Source organism: Panulirus ornatus, chromosome 13, assembly GCF_036320965.1.
Source record: "Panulirus ornatus isolate Po-2019 chromosome 13, ASM3632096v1, whole genome shotgun sequence".
Lineage (NCBI taxonomy): Eukaryota > Metazoa > Arthropoda > Malacostraca > Decapoda > Palinuridae > Panulirus > Panulirus ornatus.
In genome coordinates, this window is record NC_092236.1 from 51,944,828 (window position 1) to 51,964,461 (window position 19,634).

General features: G+C 40.5%; 3 protein-coding genes across 4 annotated transcripts in view; 2 read left to right on the forward strand and 1 right to left on the reverse strand.

Annotated features, from left to right (window-relative positions):
- The first annotated feature begins 3 nt into the window (after positions 1 to 3).
- LOC139752877 (uncharacterized) lies at positions 4 to 19,396 on the forward strand. 2 transcript variants are annotated; one of them, XR_011713605.1, is made up of 2 exons: positions 4 to 6,680; positions 18,726 to 19,396. XR_011713605.1 is itself a non-coding variant. In XM_071668888.1 (2 exons), the coding sequence occupies exon 1, from the start codon at positions 2,361 to 2,363 to the stop codon at positions 3,369 to 3,371; it is 1,011 nt and encodes a 336-aa protein (XP_071524989.1). In that variant the 5' UTR covers positions 2,213 to 2,360; the 3' UTR covers positions 3,372 to 3,376; positions 18,726 to 19,396. The 2 variants fall into 2 exon arrangements, 1 of the variants encoding a protein (XP_071524989.1); XM_071668888.1 differs by having other exon boundaries at positions 2,213 to 3,376.
- LOC139752878 (uncharacterized) lies at positions 5,206 to 6,024 on the forward strand. Its single transcript, XM_071668889.1, has one exon. The coding sequence runs from the start codon at positions 5,206 to 5,208 to the stop codon at positions 6,022 to 6,024; it is 819 nt and encodes a 272-aa protein (XP_071524990.1).
- LOC139752876 (gamma-butyrobetaine dioxygenase-like) overlaps positions 9,067 to 19,634 on the reverse strand; it is a 43,853-nt gene continuing 33,285 nt past the window's right edge. Inside the window, exons 9-11 of the mRNA XM_071668887.1 lie at positions 19,007 to 19,137; positions 13,582 to 13,647; positions 9,067 to 12,628 (exon numbers count right to left, since the gene is read on the reverse strand). Coding sequence (XP_071524988.1) covers positions 12,610 to 12,628; positions 13,582 to 13,647; positions 19,007 to 19,137 — 216 coding nt within the window. The 3' untranslated portion in view covers positions 9,067 to 12,609. The remainder of the gene's footprint in view (positions 12,629 to 13,581; positions 13,648 to 19,006; positions 19,138 to 19,634) is intronic.

Here is a 19,634-nt window from a genome sequence, read left to right on the forward strand (position 1 = left end):
GTTAGTATATTTTTAATCAGAGACCAGTGTCATCCATACATTGTAGGATCTAAATAAGCACAGTTTGTGAAGAACACTCAATTTGAGTTTTTAAATCAACAGTATAATTTTTGACTCTTAAAATATGTTAAGATTCACAATTTGAGAACTCGTTGAAGGTATTCCAGTTTGTGCATAATGTTTCATCATATTACTTGCAGCAAGAATGGTACATTTTTTGCTCATGTTACTGCTGTGAGAATGGCACATTCCTTGGTCGTGTTATCACTCTGAGGATGGCACATTCCTTGCTCATATTTCTGCTGTGAGAATGGTACATTTCTTGCTCTGCTGTTGTTTTGAAAATAGCACATTCTTTTAAGGACTTATAACAACATTCAGTTGAGTCACTTATACCAACCCCATAAATAACACATAATATATTTGTTGTTTAACAAATATTAGAAATATTAGAGTACATCTTACATTTACTTTTAAAATATAATGTCTTAAATTATATGCATAACCTATATATACTGAAATACATGAGAAATTTTTTTACATTCATTTAAAAACAAAGTTATATCACTATTTGCATTGTATATTTTGGTAATCTTTTACCATTTCTTGTTAAGTGATTGCACTTTACACAATACACAATGGTAGATTTGTAACTTAACACTAAATCTAAAAAAATCGTCTTAGGAGACCTTCCTTTTACATTCTCAAGAGGTCTTTCATGTTTTGTCATTAGTTCTATATGAATATATATATTTTCATACCTGATTGCCGTTTCCCATGTTAGCAAGATAGTACCAGGAAACAGATGAGGAAAGGCCACAATCACTCACATCCATTCTGTAGCTGTTGTGTGTAATGCACCAAAAACCACAGCTCCCTATCCACAAGGAGGCTCCATAGAACTTTCTATGGTTTATCCCAGACGCTTCACATGCTATGATTTAGTCCATTGACAGCTAGTCGACCCCAATATATGACATTGTTCCCATTTACTCTGCCATGTGTATGCCTTTAACCTTCCTGTTTGTTCAGGCCCCGATCGCTCAAAACCTTTTTCACTTCATTTATCCATCCTTTTGTACATTTATAAATGAGACTGCATCATTTTCTCAAAACTTTGTTACTATATCTTTAATGCAAAAGTCACGGTTACACCCCTTCTTCCCTTCTGAAATCCACCTTCGTTTCCTAGTCCTGTTAACATTGAATAGAAAATATTACTTTCATGATATGGATGCTACAATTTTTCTTTTTATTATTGGAAGAACACTGATTAAACAAAATAAGAGCAATTTTTATATCATGAAAATAATGTTTTGTACTTTGTTCGTATGACCAATAAGAGAATGATGTGAACAAATGTGACCTTTCTTTGTCCGTTCCTGGCTCTACCTCACTAACGCAGGAAACAGCGATCAAGTATGCAAGAAAAGAAAGTTCATATGAACCTTTATCCAGTTTTTAACAAGAATGGAAGATTATGGCTTTATTAAGTTTTGTGATAATAATTTAATCAGGAAATTAAGCTTATCCTATTAAGTCTATGACATAAGTTTAACATATTTCAAACAATAAACGATATTGCAACAGAGAATAAATCTGGATATAGTGCTACAGTATGTGGTGAAAATTTTGATATTTAAGTAAAGCATAAATAGCAACAGTTACACATCGTAAACTTTTATGCAATGAGAGTAGTTCAACAGTTGTTTGATAACCGTAGAGTAAGTGGGTTCCTGATACCCTGAACCAGCTCTCCCATAGGTATTTCTTAGTAATTCTATATAATAGTATTATCTAAATTCTAGAAAAAGTAGATTTGTGCAGTTATTAAAGTTTAGCTGGTTTAGCATCCCACAAGACATGAAAAACATGTACCTCTGACAGGATGCTTATATCTTATTGACATTCTCCAAAATGTATTAATTATGCTCTTAACTGAGTCACTTTATTGTGTAGAAGTACAGTATAACTAATAATAATTAAAAAGAAGTAATATAATTGTTATATGTTGGTAAGAAATCACATCCATCAGAAAGACTCAAATGTATCTTAGTTTTAAATCAAAATTTGTATCGTCACTTCCGTTCATATGAATAATTCTGATTTCATTTGTATCAGTAGATTGGAATAATTATCTTCAAAGAAAACGTAATTCAATACTGATCCACAACTATATTTTCTTGAATTTACGTCAGCAAATCACACCTCTGCTAGAGGTCGCTTTCCCATGAGATACGCTTTAACGCTTCACGCCACCAGTTGCTGTGCTTCCTTGGCACCTTCCAGACATTTTTGTGCTGGTGCGAGCTTGGCAGCCTTCTTCCCGTGATCCCTCTGGAGCTGCGCCGCCCTGGAACATGGTGGTGGACGCTTTGGCTGCTTTACGTGGTGATGTGGAGAAATTGAGGGAGGAAAGGAACTTTGGCCCCAGTCGGGGGGCTGATGATGCCGCGGCGGCCGCCTATGTAAACATTGGCCATTCTAGCCCGGTGGTGCCTGTGCTTCCCTCGCCCACGGGTTTTTCGGGCTTTACTCCAGCTGAGCATTATCTTTCCAGTGATGATTGTGTCTTTGAGAATGACAGGCGGCCTGACAGTGTTCTCCTGCAGTGCGTCAGGGCTAACGGTCCTGTGGATGAGGTGTCTGATGGCATTGACCAGCATGTTGCCGATATGGTTAACCATGTATTTGCTCACGGCTTGCGAGAGGAGGAGTATAAGGAGATTTTGGAGGATGCTGCAGCCAAGAGGCCAGATAACTGTCATGCCTTAGCGCCCGTGGATTGCAACTTGCAAGTTTTAGATGCACTGAAGACTGATGCCAAGAAGGCAGACTTCCGTTTGAAGGATGTTGGGAAAGACATTATTACGGCTGCCACAATTTTGACTAAGTCACTCACAGTGCTTAACAAGATCGCCCAGACTAGCCAACCAGATGTTGCCCAGGAGGTGGGCATGCTTAATGGTGCCCTGGCACTCCTGGGTCATGCTAACCACAAGAATAATCGGGCTCGCCGGTTCATCATCAAGCGCGAAATTAACCACAAGTATGCTCACCTCTGTTCAGACAAGGTGCCCATGACTCGTCTTCTGTTTGGGGATGATGTCTCACTCTCAGCCAAGCACATTGAGGAGTCTGAAAAGTTAAGGAGTAAGATTGCTCCAAGGAAACCGCTCTCTACCTCGAAGTTTGGTCCTGGCAAGTTTAGGGGCTCTTCTGGGAGACTGCCATACTGGGGTTTTATGGCCAGGTTTCATCCATATGGCCAACGCACGCATGATCCCCGGAGTGAGCACTGGCAATCCTTCTCACGGCAGGGTCCAGAGACAAAAAACTCCCGAGGCTGGGGTCACAATTCCCGGCAGTAACTGAGGTGAGTCATCCTTTTCAAGCTGGCAGACTTCACTATTTTGTACATGAGTGGCATGCTTTTACCAGTGATCCAAATATTTTAGATATTGTTCAGCATTGCCATTTAGATATTGATGTTGCTCACATTGGTCCTTTATTTGGAAATTAGGAAATTGTTTGCCAGGAAATTGTACAGCTTTTGAGTCTTGGGGTTATCAAGGAGACCCAGAGACAGGAGGGGCAGATTCTCTCCCCTATTTTCTTAAGACGGAAGAAGGATGGTGGGTTTAGGATGATCCTTAACCTGGAAAAATTTAATAAATTTTTAGAGTACAAACACTTCAAGATGGAATATTTTGAGCAGGCGATTCGTCTTGTTAACAGCGGTGTCTTCATGGCCTCTGTCGATTTGCAGCACGCCTATTATTCTGTTAAGATAGCTGAGGAGCAACAACGCTTTCTGTGTTTCATGTGGCAAGGAAAAATTTATCAATTCACATGTCTCCCTAATTGGGTTGCGGATGGTTCCCATCTGTTCACTGAATTAATGAAACCTGTTTTTGCTGTACTTAGAGAGAAGGGACATATCATCACGAGTTTCATTGATGATACTCTTATTTGTCACTGCACTTTTGATGGATGTTGTGAGAGTGTGCATGCCACTGTTGACTTGCTCAAGAAGTTAGGTTACTGTATTAATGAAAGCAAATCTGTCTTGGTCCCCACTAAGCACTTGGAGTATTTGGGGAACATTATAGATTCTGAGACTATGACAGTAACATTACCTGCTCGTAGGATACACAAGATACTACAATGCTGTGAGGAATTGTTACATAGTGACAGAGCCAAAATTTGGAAGGTGGCCAGAGTTGTTGGGCTATTAGTTGCAGCCGTTCCAGCAGCAGAGATGGGGAAACTGCATTACAGGCGGTTAGAATGTGCTAAGATTGCTGCGTTGAGTCGCAAAAGGTAACTTTGACAAGTGGATGGTGGTCACTCATGAGATGAGATTGGACTTGCTTTGGTGGGTATCTCACATTGCATTGCAAAACAGACAGATTTTTCGGAAGGGTACAGAATTGGATCTGTATACTGATGCATCAAATTTAGGTTGGGGTGGCTACCTCAATCAACAAAAAGTTAATGGGAGATGGTCATTATCAGAATCTGCCTTGCACATTAATGCAAAGGAACTCAAAGCCATCTCCCTGGTAGTGCGCTCATTTGCATCTCTTCTCAAAGGACGACATGTTCGGATGTTTTGTGATAACACGACGGCGGTGACCTATGTCAATGAAATGGGTGGCACACGGTCCTCACTATGTAATGACATTTGCCGTGACCTTTGGGAGTGGTGTGCGGAGAATGATATCTGGTTTACCTGCTCTCATGTACCGGGTAAAGTCAATCTCATGGCAGACGCGCTATCTCGGACATTCAATGACAGGCATGAGTGGAAATTGAATGAAGAACTCTTTAGGGCCCTCTCTGAAGTATTTGGGGTTCCGAGCATTGATCTCTTTGCTTCTAGACTGAATGCTCAAGTGACTCATTTCTGCTCGTGGAAACCTGACCCAGATGCAGAACATTTTGATGCCTTTTCTATCTGCTGGTAGCAGTTTGAACTAATATACCTTTTCCCACCCTTTGCTCTGATAGCCAGGTGCCTACAGAAAATTCGAGCAGAGTCAGCGAAGGGGTGGATGGTATTGCCTCTCTGGCCGTCCCAGCCCTGGATGGGGACTCTACTCACTTTGCTGGTCAAGGAACCACGGCTGTCCGAGGGGGGCACACGTCTTGCGTCACCCATCGACGGAGGAGGAACACCCCATTCTCTGACACACCTGACTGATGGCTTGCCTCTTATCCGGCAACGTCTGCGAGACGGGCATTTCTCAGGCAGGTACGGACATCATCCTTGCCCCCTGGAGACCTGCGATTGCGAGGCAGTACCAGCCACATATTAACAGGTGGTCACAGTTTTGTGGTAGCCGGAACATCGATCCCTTTGCTCCCACTGTAACTAATATTGTGAATTTTCTGTCTGTCACTTTCCACAGAGGTGTTAGTTATACTTCAATCAACACTGCCAGGGGTGCACTCTCCTCCCTGGGGATTACTGTGGATGGTTGCAGTGCAGGCAGCCATCCTCTTGTCACCAGGTTCTTAAAGGGAGTTTTTAACTTGCGGCCGTCTATTTCTAGGTATACAAGAACTTGGGATGTTCAGCAGGTGCTACAGCATCTGCGAGCCATGGATCCTTTGTCCTCCCTCTCTTTAAAGGATTTAACACTGAAGCTTGTGATGTTGATGGCACTTACGCAGGCTGCCAGAATACAAACTTTGCATTGTTTGTTGCTGAAGAATATTAGTTTTGGGCAGGCTTCTGTTTGTGTTTGGTTAGGGGAAACTATTAAACAGTGCAGGCCAAAGTTCAATGTGTGGTTTGTGACCTTTAAAGCATATTCTACTGACATTAGATTGTGTGTGTGTGAAACTCTGAAAATGTATATTGCTAGGACAGAGAAGTTCAGAAATTCTGCACATCAGGAGAATGGGAAGTTACTCCTAAGTTTTATCAAGCCCCACAAGCATGTAACGAGGGATAGTGTTGCAAGGTGGATTCGAACAGTGCTTTCTCTGTCGGGCATAGACTCCAGCCAGTATTGAGCGAGCAGTGTTCGGCCTGCAGCTGCATCGAAAGCCAAAGCCATGGCTCTACCGATTGGACACATCATGGCAAGGGCTGGGTGGTCCAGGGCTGCGACTTTTGCCAAGTTTTATGACGAGATTGTCCCAAGTCACGATCCTTTCCAAGATGCTGTGCTTCAATAGTCTGTTCATTTTGTTTGCATAGGAGATGTCTCTTGTCACCTGGTCCATGGCTGTGTAAATTTCTTACTATATTGCAGTTGGTTACTGCTTGTATCATTTCTCTGCTCTGCATGTCTACAGTACGACACCCACATGGCTTCAAAACCTCATGGGAAAGCGACCTCTAGCAGAGGTGTGATTTGCTGACGTAAAATTAATGAAGTACATGAGACTTACTGTTGGTCAGTTGAAATGTCCTTCGTATTTTATGAAGCAAATCACCTCTGCTAGAAGGGAGCTTTCTCATGCCCACCTCTCCCACCCTACGCTCTGTAGCGTCTTGTGGCTTACATATTTCTAGCAGTGCAAAATGTTCACTTACTTTCATGTGGTTGGTCGTACTCTTTAAAGTCTGGTGACATGAAGCGGCAAAGCGTATCTCATGTGAAAGCTCCCTTCTAGCAGAGGTGATTTACTTCATAAAATTCGAAGCACATTTCAACTGACCTACGGTAAGTCTCATGTACTTCATTAATTATAAGCCATACATTTAAAAGAAAGAAGAAAAAGGAGCATAAGTGGGGTTGCTGTTTACAAGGGAATACAAAGTTATGAAAATTCTTCAAAGAGTGCCCTCTCCCACCATCACCTTACCTTAGACACCACCATAAAGACCTCATCATTGTGCAGATTATTTGCTCATAGAATCTCATGTACTGTTTGTAATAGTTTTTGGAGGTTTTAGTAATTTTTTGTTGTTGTTGGGAATTTTCATAAAACAAGTGTTTAATGTTTACCATATATATAAATGCTACAGACAAATCCATGTTTTTCTAAGTATTTCTCACACACAATCTTCAAAGCAAATACCTGATCCACACATCCTCTACCACTACTGAAACCACACTGCTCCTCCCCAATCTGATGCTCTGTATATGCCTTCACCCTCTCAATCAATGCTCTCCCTTGTGATTTCCCAGGAATACTCAAAAACTTATGCCTCTATTGTTTGAACACTAACCCTCATCCCCTTTGCCTTTGTTCAGTGACACTATGCATGCATTCTGCCAATCCACAGGCACTTCACTATGATCCATACATACATATATTATTTTTTCATACATATTCGCCATTTCCCATGTTAGCAAGGTAGCATTAAGAGCAGAGGTTTGAGCCTTAGAGGAAATATCCACACTTGGCCCCCTTCTCTCTCTTTCTCTCTCTCTCTCTCTCTCTCTCTCTCTCTCTCTCTCTCTCTCTCTCTCTATATATAATTTTTTTTTTTTTTTTGCTTTGTCGCTGTCTCCCGCGTTTGCGAGGTAGCGCAAGGAAACAGACGAAAGAAATGGCCCAACCCACCCCCATACACATGTATATACATACGTCCACACACGCAAATATACATACCTACACAGCTTTCCATGGTTTACCCCAGACGCTTCACATGCCTTGATTCAATCCACTGACAGCACGTCTACCCCGGTATACCACATCGCTCCAATTCACTCTATTCCTTGCCCTCCTTTCACCCTCCTGCATGTTCAGGCCCCGATCACACAAAATCTTTTTCACTCCATCTTTCCACCTCCAGTTTGGTCTCCCTCTTCTCCTCGTTCCCTCCACCTCAGACACATATATCCTCTTGGTCAATCTTTCCTCACTCATTCTCTCCATGTGCCCAAACCATTTCAAAACACCCTCTTCTGCTCTCTCAACCATGCTCTTTTTATTTCCACACATCTCTCTTACCCTTACGTTACTTACTCGATCAAACCACCTTACACCACACATTGTCCTCAAACATCTCATTTCCAGCACATCCATCCTCCTGCGCACAACTCTATCCATAGCCCACGCCTCGCAACCATACAACATTGTTGGAACCACTATTCCTTCAAACATACCCATTTTTGCTTTCCGAGATAATGTTCTCGACTTCCACACATTCTTCAAGGCTCCCAGAATTTTCGCCCCCTCCCCCACCCTATGATCCACTTCCGCTTCCATGGTTCCATCCGCTGCCAGATCCACTCCCAGATATCTAAAACACTTCACTTCCTCCAGTTTTTCTCCATTCAAACTCACCTCCCAATTGACTTGACCCTCAACCCTACTGTACCTAATAACTTTGCTCTTATTCACATTTACTCTTAACTTTCTTCTTTCACACACTTTACCAAACTCAGTCACCAGCTTCTGCAGTTTCTCACATGAATCAGCCACCAGCGGTGTATCATCAGTGAACAACAACTGACTCACTTCCCAAGCTCTCTCATCCCCAACAGACTTCATACTTGCCCCTATATATATATATATATATATATATATATATATATATATATATATATATATTTTATTATTTTCATTTTGTTTTGTCGCTGTCTCCCACGTTTGCGAGGTAGCGCAAGGAGACAGACGAAAGAAATGGCCCAACCCACCCCCATACACATGTATATACATACACGTCCACACACGCAAATATACATACCTATACATCTCAATGTACACATATATATACACACACAGACACATACATATATACCCATGCACACAATTCACACTGTCTGCCTTTATTTATTCCCATCGCCACCTCGCCACACATGGAATACCATCCCCCTCCCCCCTCGTGTGCGAGGCAGCGCTAGGAAAAGACAACAAAGGCCCCATTCGTTCACACTCAGTCTCTAGCTGTCATGCAATAATGCCTGAAACCACAGCTCCCTTTCCACATCCAGGCCCCACACAACTTTCCATGGTTTACCCCAGATGCTTCACATGCCCTGATTCAATCCACTGACAGCACGTCAACCCCGGTATACCACATCGATCCAATTCACTCTATTCCTTGCCCGCCTTTCACCCTCCTGCATGTTCAGTCAAAATCTTTTTCACTCCATCTTTCCACTTCCAATTTGGTCTCCCACTTCTCCTCGTTCCCTCCACATCCGACACGTATATCCTCTTGGTCAATCTTTCCTCACTCATTCTCTCCATGTGCCCAAACCATTTCAAAACACCCTCTTCTGCTCTCTCAACCACGCTCTTTTTATTTCCACACATCTCTCTTACCCTTACATTACTTACTCAATCAAACCACCTCACACCACACATTGTCCTCAAACATCTCATTTCCAGCACATCCACCCTCCTGCGCACAACTCTATCCATAGCCCACGCCTAGCAACCATACACCATTGTTGGAACCACTGTTCCTTCAAACATACCCATTTTTGCTTTCCGAGATAATGTTCTCGACTTCCACACATTCTTCAAGGCTTCCAGGATTTTCTCCCTCTCCCCCACCCTATGATTCACTTCCGCTTCCATGGTTCCATCCACTGCCAAATCCACTTCCAGATATCTAAAACACTTCACTTCCTCCAGTTTTTCTCCATTCAAGCTTACCTCCCAGTTGACTTGACCCTCAACCCTACTGTACCTAATAACCTTGCTCTTATTCACATTTACTCTTAACTTTCTTCTTTCACACACTTTACCAAACTCAGTCACCAGCCTCTGCAGTTTCTCACACGAATCAGCCACCAGCGCTGTATCATCAGCGAACAACAACTGACTCACTTCCCAAGCTCTCTCATCCACAACACACTTCATACTTGCCCCTCTTTCCAAAACTCTTGCTTTCACCTCCCTAACAACCCCATCCATAAACAAATTAAACAACCATGGAGACATCACACACCCCTGCCGCAAACCTACATTCACTGAGAACCAATCACTTTCCTCTCTTCCTACACGTACACATGCCTTATATCCTCGATAAAAACTTTTCACTGCTTCTAACAACTTGCCTCCCACACCATATATTCTTAATACCTTCCACGGAGCATCTCTATCAACTCTATCATATGCCTTCTCCAGATCCATAAATGCTACATACAAATCCATTTGCTTTTCTAAGTATTTCTCACATACATTCTTCAAAGCAAACACCTGATCCACATCCTCTACCACTTCTGAAGCCACACTGCTCTTCCCCTATCTGATGCTCTGTACATGCCTTCACCCTCTCAATCAATACCCCCCCATATAATTTACCAGGAATACTCAACAAACTTATACCTCTGTAATTTGAGCACTCACTCTTATCCCCCTTGCCTTTGTACATATATACATATATGTACATGTGTGTATATGTCTGTGTATGTATATGTTGAAATGTATAGCTATATATATGTGCATGTGAGGGTGTTTATGTATATACATGTGTAAGTGGGTGGGTTGGGCCATTCTTTCATCTGTTTCCTTGCGCTACCTCTTTGATGTGGGAGACAGCGACTAAGTATAATAAATATAAATGAATATATATTATACTTAGTTGCTGTTTCCCACATCAGTGAGGTAGCTCCAAGAAACAGACGAAGAATGGCCCATCCACTCATGTACACACACACACATATATATATATATATATATATATATATATATATATATATATGTAAATGCCCATATAGATACATATACATATTAACATATACATACATCTGCATACACATACACAGTCATATACATATATACACGTGTACATACTCATACTTGCTTGTCTTCATCCATTCTTGTTGCTACCCCACCCCACAGGAAACAGCATCACTGCCCCCCTGCTTCAGTGAGGTAGTGCCAGGAAAAAGGGAAAAAGGGAAATCTCCTCATATGTTTCTCTGTTCCTTCTTTTGGAAAAGTAAACCTGGAGGGGAGGATTTCCAGCCCCCAGCTCTTACCCCTTTTTGCTTCCTTCTACAGCACACAGGAAATACATGGGAAATATTCTTTCTCCCATAAATACACACACTTTTTTTGCTGTATCTAATATCAATTAACAATGAATTGTATGTAATAGATAGAGTTGATTGAAATAAATATATACTCTTGCTAGTGATTTTAATGTTGACACATGAGTCAGTAACTGCACATGATATCTGTGAACCTCTCTGAAGTAACAGTGTTCCTGACTGTCACACATTCAGGGGCCAAGTCTGCATGCATCTGAATCTGGTCATGGGAGTCGGCTGACAATCAACCCAGCTGATAATTTTCTCTTTAGGCTCGTCAATAAATTTGGTCCTTGCTTATGCTAGGATATATGTAAATGTATGAATGGCATTAATGAGATCATCTTGAATAGGGAATTCAGTTGCCAAAGCTGTCTCAGCTAAAATATAAAAAAAATTTAGCTGTTCATTGTTCAGCCTTTCACCTTTGTATTAATATCATCAAGAGTTTTCTTGTTACAGTTTCTTGTAATAGTTAATAAACATTTATTCAATTGTCACACAGTAAGCAGTATCTGTCTGTTTCTCTGTCCATTCTTGTGTGATTTTTGTAGGTCTGGTTGTTTGTGTGCACTTGCCTATTTTCAACAAATTTTGCAGTAAGGAGAAGGACCTTTACATTTGTGGAGCCCCATATTAACTTTGCTGTCATGCAACTTATTAAACTTTTGTATGTTGTCAGGCTTTGCTGTGTCAAGGCTTGGCTTGTTTCTGCAATTTTTTTCAAATAGTCTTTTACTTAGGTTTTTGTTTATGTTACAGATGTTTCATGTAGCTACAGGGAGTTTCATGGAAAATTAGAAGCATTCCACAGAGCTACAGTTGGTTACCTTTCCCAAAAGCCTTAGGAAGACTTCTCCACAGTCATTTGAAACAGTTGCTGAATCATGTAATTCAGTGACTAGTAGAACACCCTAGTGTCCCAATTTCCTTCCTGCTCAAATAGCAACCCTATCCACCACCATATCAAGCTCTCATCACCACATTTTCTGGAAAGTTTTCATTAAATATTGCATTATTTAGAGTACACTATGTGCATTACAGTAGTTTAATACAGTTACCAAGCATTTTTTTTTTACTTTGGTCCTTAATCTCTTATATCCATTGGAACTCATTATACAAAATAGTTCAGTTCTCTGTAATACAAAGTGTTCAAGGCCTTAGCTTTCCTGATCGTGTGACTGGGGGATTCAGGGGAGAAAAAAGTATGTAAGAGCAATTTTGAATGTGAGGTAATTTTGATGTACAGTTTCAAAGAGATAGTTCAATTCTGGGGTTTGGTTTGGAATAGAGGTCAAAGTTTTTTTTGCATGAAAAATGTCCAAAACTCACTTTGCAGCTTAGAATCAAGGCTGACTTATATTCAAGTAAATACAGTAATATTGCAGTTATGAAAATTAAATCGTAATTATGAAATAACGAAAAGAAGTAACAAACATACTTATCACAGTGATCAGTCTATATAGCTAAAAATGAAAAATATAGTACCTGGTAGCAAACTACTAATCATGTATACATCTTAGCAAACTATCTTTTCTCTTGCATAAGTATATCCTTTCCATGGTAGAGGACCTCTCAGAAATCATGCAACTAGCACGTTTCACTTACAACTCACATTATTGCTGTTCCCCTTAAATTTTGTAACTTCCTCAGATCACAGTTTACGGTAGAATCTGTGGACAGAAGGATAACTAAGAGTTAGATTTTTCTGAAAAAGTATAACATTAGCTGTCAAAAGATCTTGAAGAAACAGAAGCTGGAGTAAACTGTAACAGCCAATGATTGGTGATGATGATGGTCATAGAATGGTCAAATAATATTCTTTGCATTCTTTTGCCTCTTGTACATTTGTGACCATGAGTATAGTTCTTAGAAATTATTGTCTTAGAAATTATTGGATGGATCTTGTAAAATACAGTACCTCAAAGATAGGAGAAAATTATTGTGGCAGTTTGTCAGGACATGTTGGCAGTGTTCTTTGAAAAACCTCATGAGTTAACATATATATATTTGTAAGCTTGGGGAAAATCTTTTGAGAAAAGTGAAGCTTTATAAATTATTTTTCTCAGCAATTAAGGTGTATTTAAAGCATAGCTTTATTAAAAAAAGAGGGAAACTGTTTTGCACTTTCATATTCTAAGGGGGTCAGGATCCAGTGTTCCCAATAATGCATTCCTTTTTGAAAATTAACTAGTAAAAAGAAAGTATCAGAATTTCTTCTTTGCAGTAAATGGAATTCTAAGCACAGGATTTCATCAGAAAAACATAAATAACAGATTAAGCAGTGGCATTTGTCATGGAAGCATATATGAAATATAAATTTCTTAATTCACTGATAATAAAGATAATGCTGTACACTTAGGAGCTTATATGAAATATAAATTTCTTAATTCACTGATAATAAAGATAATGCTGTATACTCAAGAGCTGTAAAATGTTAAAAATCCATCAACAAAAGAGGTCTGGGACAAGTACTAAATTATGGTGGGAAAAAATGAGTGAATAAAGGCATGCATTTTTTCCTGGTAGCTAGGGAGCCATAGATAAGATAAAACACATAAAAAGAGCTGTTACTGGAGAATGCAATGAGGTGTAACACAAATTCAGAAAGAAATATGAAACTTACCTAGTCTGTAGGCTGTCATATTTGGAGAAAGCCTCATCAATGTCAACATAGCAACCTTGTAGATGCCTGTTAAAATAAAGAGAAGCTTAGTGTATTTCAATATACTGGGAGGAATGTGAGGAAATTTTAAGGAGTCGTGCCTTTATGTTACTTTATTACTGCTGCTTTTCATCTTTTTGGATGGCACCACATTGTGATTCTTGACTAAGTGAAAAAGAAAGGCATACATTCTAATATAATGCAGTCCACTGGTTTTGCGGCACTGCACTCGTTTACAGTAAGGGATTTTGGAATGACAAGCTCTAGGTATGAATTTGGATAGAGCAACCATTTCTGAAATTTAGTTCTTCCTACCCTCATAATGAATGTGCTATTCATGAACTTCTGTCTGGAAATTTTGCATGGGTTCCACATCCCAGAATTTCTTTAGTTGGGTAAGGACATATTTTTGCCACTGTGCAGTATTGAGAATGATCTCTGTTTGAGGTGCAAGAAAATTCTGTGGGTATCTGATTGCTTTCAACAGCAATTCTCTCTCTCTCTCAAACACAAAGGAGGATCTTAACTTCTGTCAAAATGATAAAGGCTGGGGAGTTTGATTTCACCTGTTAATGAATGCCACTACACCAAACCCTCTTCAAGCAAAAATGTTGTTGTAGGTGCTCATAGTTAGTTAGCTCTCTCTCTCTCTCTCTCTCTCTCTCTCTCTCTCTCTCTCTCTCTCTCTCTCTCTCTCTCTCTCTCTCTCTCTCATTATCAGCGACATAGTTTCAAATCAAGACCACAGCATGGATAGCTCACCAGAAAAAAGTGCTTTTAAACCCTTCAGTGTAAAGACTGATTATATCTGAAAAACCTTAGTTTATTTTGTTTTCTGGTTATCAGAGGTGGGGAAGGGTGGCAAGTGTTTTTGGATGAACCCAGTGAGTGCATCAGCAATTTTGATAAGTGGATTGAGGAATAGTAATGGGTGATGTGAATGCAAGAATGTGTGATGTGGCAACTGAGGGTATAACTGGGAGGCATGGGGTGCCTATTCTGAATGAAAATGGTGAATAGCTTTTGGAATTCTGTGCTGAAAAAGGACTGATGGTAGGGAATACCTGGTTTAAAAAGTGTGACATACAAATATTCATGGGGAGTGGGGTAATGTTAAGCAGTCATTACTGAATTATGCACAAACTGATCAGTGTATTAAAGAGAAAGTTCTGGATGTAAATGTGCTGAATGGGGCAACTAGTGGGTTATCTGATCACTTCTTTGTGGAAAAGAAGTTGCAAGTTTGTAGAGGCTTTAGGAAATGTTTGGGAAAAGTGCAGTGAAACTGAGTGAACTTGGAAAAAAGAAACTTAAGTGAGGAGATACCTGGAGAGATTGGGGATGAGTGGCAAAAGCTGAGATTAAACAAAACTTGAGGAGTAGGTGAGGAATGGGAGGTATATAGGGAAGCAGGGCTCTCATGTGCAAAAGAAAAGTGTGGCAAGCGGAAGATGGGTTGTGGGTATGTGAGAAATGGTAGTGAATGATGGGATGAGTTAGTCGTTTGTAAAAGAGAAAAGATGGGTGTATAGGTTTTACCTGCAGGGCAGGGGTGTTTGGGACAAGATGATGAACAGGAGAAAGTGGCAGGAGGTTAAGGTCAGGGAGTGAAAATGAGGGCAAGTGAGAGAGTATCAGCAAACTTCAGAGAAAAAATGTTTTGCAGAGATGAATAATGTGAGACGAACAAGAGAACAAATGGGAGCACCACTGAAGTGAGCAGATAGGGAAGTGGTAACAGCCAAGGGAGAGGTGGAGGAGAGCGAGTGAACATTTTGAAGGACTACTGAAGGTGTTAGATGATGTGGAGGCAGATACGGAGCGTTTAGGATCTGGATATATATGAAACAGGAGAGTTGAGGCAAGTGGTTTGGTGAAAAGATAGTGAAAGTTTACCTAAGAAGTGTGGCAAAGCAGCTGGAATGGAAAGGATTTTGGTTGAATTTCTAAAGAAAGTAAGTGACAGCATTTCTGATTAGTTAGTTAGCATCTCCATTGTACGTGCAATTCAAGGTGAGAGGTAAGGTACCCGAGAACTGGGAGAATGTCTGTATAGTGCCACTGCATAAAGGCAAGGGGACAAAAGTGAGAGTTCAAATTAGTGGTATAAGTTTGTTGAGTACACCTGGTAAGTTGTTTGGGACAGATGTCACTGAGAGGGTGGTGGCATGCACAGTGCATCAGCTTGGTGAGGAATAATTTGGTTTAAGAAGTGGTAAAGGATGTTTGGTTCAGGTGTTTGCTTTGAAGAATGTTTGAGAAATATTTAGAGATAGAGAATCGTATGTAGTATTTATGGATCTAGAAAATTTGCATGATAAGGACGTTAGAGATGCATTGTGGTAGGTGTTACAAATATATGGCGTGGGAGAGAAGCTTCAAGAAGGAGGGAGGGTTTTTTAATCAACAGAGTAAGGTTTGTGTGCAAGTTAGAAGAAAGGAGGTGGAAGGGCTGTAGGTGGGTTTGCAACAAGGGTATATGGTGTAATTATAGCTGTTAACTTGTTTAAGGATGCGACAGAGAGGAAGTAACCATGAGAGTTTTAGAGAGAGAGATGTGGATTTGAATTTTTTCTGGCTGGAGAGCCAGACAAATGGGTCAGTTGGTGTTTGTTGATGATGACACGATGGGTCAGTTGGTGTTTGCTGATGACACGATGGGTCAATTGGTGTTTGCTGATGACATAGCTGTGGTAGCATACTCAAGTGAGAAATCTGCAGAAGCAGGTGTCTGAGATGGGAGAATGTGTGAGAGGAATAAGTTGAGGATGTGAATAAAAGCAAGATTATTAAGTTCATCAGTGAAGAGAGACAGTTTAGTTGGCATGTGAGTTTGAATGGAGAGAATCTGGAGGAAGTGAAGTGTTTTAGGTACCTGATAGTAGACATGGAAGCAGATTGAATCATAGGAGGTGAGTAAGCCACAGGGTAAGCATGAGAGCTAAGTTCCTGGGCACAGTGAGGATTATGTGGAAAAAGAGATCACTATCGGAGGAGGGAATGATTGATAAGTTTGATGGTAGTGTGGTCCCAGCAATGTTGTATGGACGCAAGGCATGGGCCCCAAGATTAAAAAAAAAGGTATGAAAGGGGTTGGATGTGCTGGAAGTGTGGACATTATGCACTCCTCTGACCCAGGTAGCTGTCTTTTCTTTCTTCCTCACCCCCACATGGACTGCATGCTTATGGACAGAATACCAGGTATTTTGTCCACAAACATACAATCTTTTCTAGTCCCACATACCAAATGACAACACTTAACTCATACAAATTATTTGTAACTAGATTCCCAGCTATGTGCTAGCCATGCCTTTTGGCAAAATGGTTGGAGCAATAGATAGAGGTGGTAAGTAGCAACTTTTGAGGGGAGCAATAGGGAGAAACATTAGATAGAAGTAGTGAGTAGAAACAATAGGTAGGAACATGAGGTAGTAGTAGTGGGTGGGAACAGTGGGTAGACACATGAGGCATAAGTAGTCAGCAGGAATGTTAGGTAAGATCCTTTGGAAACACTGCATCAGAATTGCTCTCTGCTGTGACTTCCCCACTGAGGGAGTTCCTAAAGGGAATGGGCATCAAAGATATAGATAGACATAGGATATGTGGTGTGATGAGGGGTGATCAAGAAATGATAGGGTAGTAGGAGGAATATGGCCGAGGAAGCTGAAGAGGGTGGGCTGAAATGTTATGCACATTTAAGAAGGATGAGTGTGGAGAGGTTGAGTAAGAGGGTGTAAGCATCAGAAGTGGAAAGAACAAGAAGTGGGATAATGAAGATGAGATGGAAGGATGAACTGAAAGATGGTTTTGAGTGATAGGGTCTGAACATCCAGAAGGGTGTGAGGCATGCAAGGGATAAAGTGACATGGAGTGATGAGTTATACAGTGGGTGACGTGTTGACAGTAGACTGAAGTAGGGCAAACGAGGCAATCAGGAGAAACCACAGAAAGGTCTGTTGGCCTTGGGTGTGGATAAAGTGCTGTCATTTTAGTGCATTATACATGGTGACTAGAAAAAGGGATGTTAGCAAATAATGCCATTTGTTTTTTGTCTGTTGCTGGCACTGCTTCACTAAATATGAAACAACAAACAATTATGACAAAAACAAAATTTCTGAATCTATGGTGTATTGGTTTCACTTTATGATATCCCCCCCTCCCCCTTTTTTTTCATACTTGATCATTGTTTCGCATGTTGGCAAGTAGCACCAGGAACAGACTAAGAAAGGCCGCATTCACTTGCATCCATTTTCTAGCTGTCCTTTGTAATGCACAAAAACCACAGCTCTGTATCTGCAACCAGGCTCCACAGACCTTTCCATGTTTATCCTAGCCACTTCACATGCCTTAGTTCAGTCCACTGAGTGCATGTGGACCCCTGTATACCACATTGCTCCAATTCACTCTATCCCATGCACACCTTTCACCCTCTTGTATGTTCAAGCCCTGATCACTCTAAATCTTTTTCACTCCACCATCCTTCCACCACCACTTTGGTCTCCCCTTCTCCTTGCTCCCTTTGCTTCTGACACATATCATCTTTGAAAACCTCTTTCACTCGTTCTCCCAATACATCCAAACCATTTCAGTACACCTTCTTCAGCTCTTTCAACCACACACTTTTTATTACCATACCTCTCTCTCACCCTTTTATTACTTAATCAGTACCTCCACTCTCCTCTGCACATCCTCATCTGTAGTCCATGCTTTTCATCCATATAACATTGTTGGGACTAATATACCTTCAAACATACCCATTTTTGCCCTCATAGATAATGACCTTTCTTTCCACACGTTCCTCAGTGCTCCCAGGACCTTCATCCTCTCACCCACCCCATGACTCAGTTGTGCTCTATGGTTCCATTGCTTGGTATCTAAAATACTTTACTTGGTTTAGATTTTCTCCATTCAAATCACATCCAAACTAACCTGTCTCTCTACCTTGCTAAACCTCGCAACCTTGCTTTTATTTAAATTTACTCTCAACTTCCTTTCATGCAATCCACCAAACTCAGTCACCAACTTCCAAAATTTATTACCTGAATCTGTCACCAGTCCTGTGTCATCAGCAAACAACAACTGACTCATTTTCCTCATCCCTACAGACTGTGTCCTTGCCTTAATTGGGATATGGTAGAGAGAATTCTACCTCCGCATTCTCTGCTCGTCGTAGGAGGTGACTAAAGAGGGCAAGAGTGGGGGAGAGCTGGAAACTCTGCTTCTTATATTTCAAGTTCTTGAAGATGGAGCCCACTTTTATTGAACAAAATTATGGTTTTCAATTTTTTATGCATTGCAATTAAAAAGCATGATTTAAGTTTCTGTCCAGACATTTCTAGAGTCAAACTCTTTCATTTTATGCTGTAAAAGAAAAAAGAAAATTCACCTGTCAACCCTGGTTGCATCAAAGGAAGTACGACCATGGAGAACTCGTCTGTTGTTGAAGGCTACGAGGTCACCTGGAACCATGTTGAATTCCAGACATGATGCTGGATCACGCAATTTGTCTGAAAACAACTGGACACCAAATCATTACTTTAGATACATGATGTGGATAAGAGAGTCATAAATTTTTTTCTAATATGTGCATGCCCTTCCTGTCTTAATAAAAGTGCATGAGGAACAGAAGAGTAAGCCTACAAGGTTATACCAACCATGGTTCCTACTTTTGTTTCAACTTTTAGGCAAGACTGTAAATACTGTAATACAGTCTTCCCTGGTCCCACTTCTCTCAAATGCATTATAAGAAATGCAGAAAATATATGTAATATATTTACAGTACTCTTTCACACTCTTTTTATGGATACTAACATTATGCTTCAATAAATTGAAACAAAAAAAAATTGAGTTCTGGAGGTGATTTTTTCTGATGGAATTTTAGTACCATCTTTTGAAGGCATTTAAATTTCTATGTTGCTGCACTGTTTCCATGGATCAACTGCCACAGTGAATAATGCTTATTCATAGGTTCATCTATGAATTAAGAAATTCTAAATACATAATATGTTTTCATG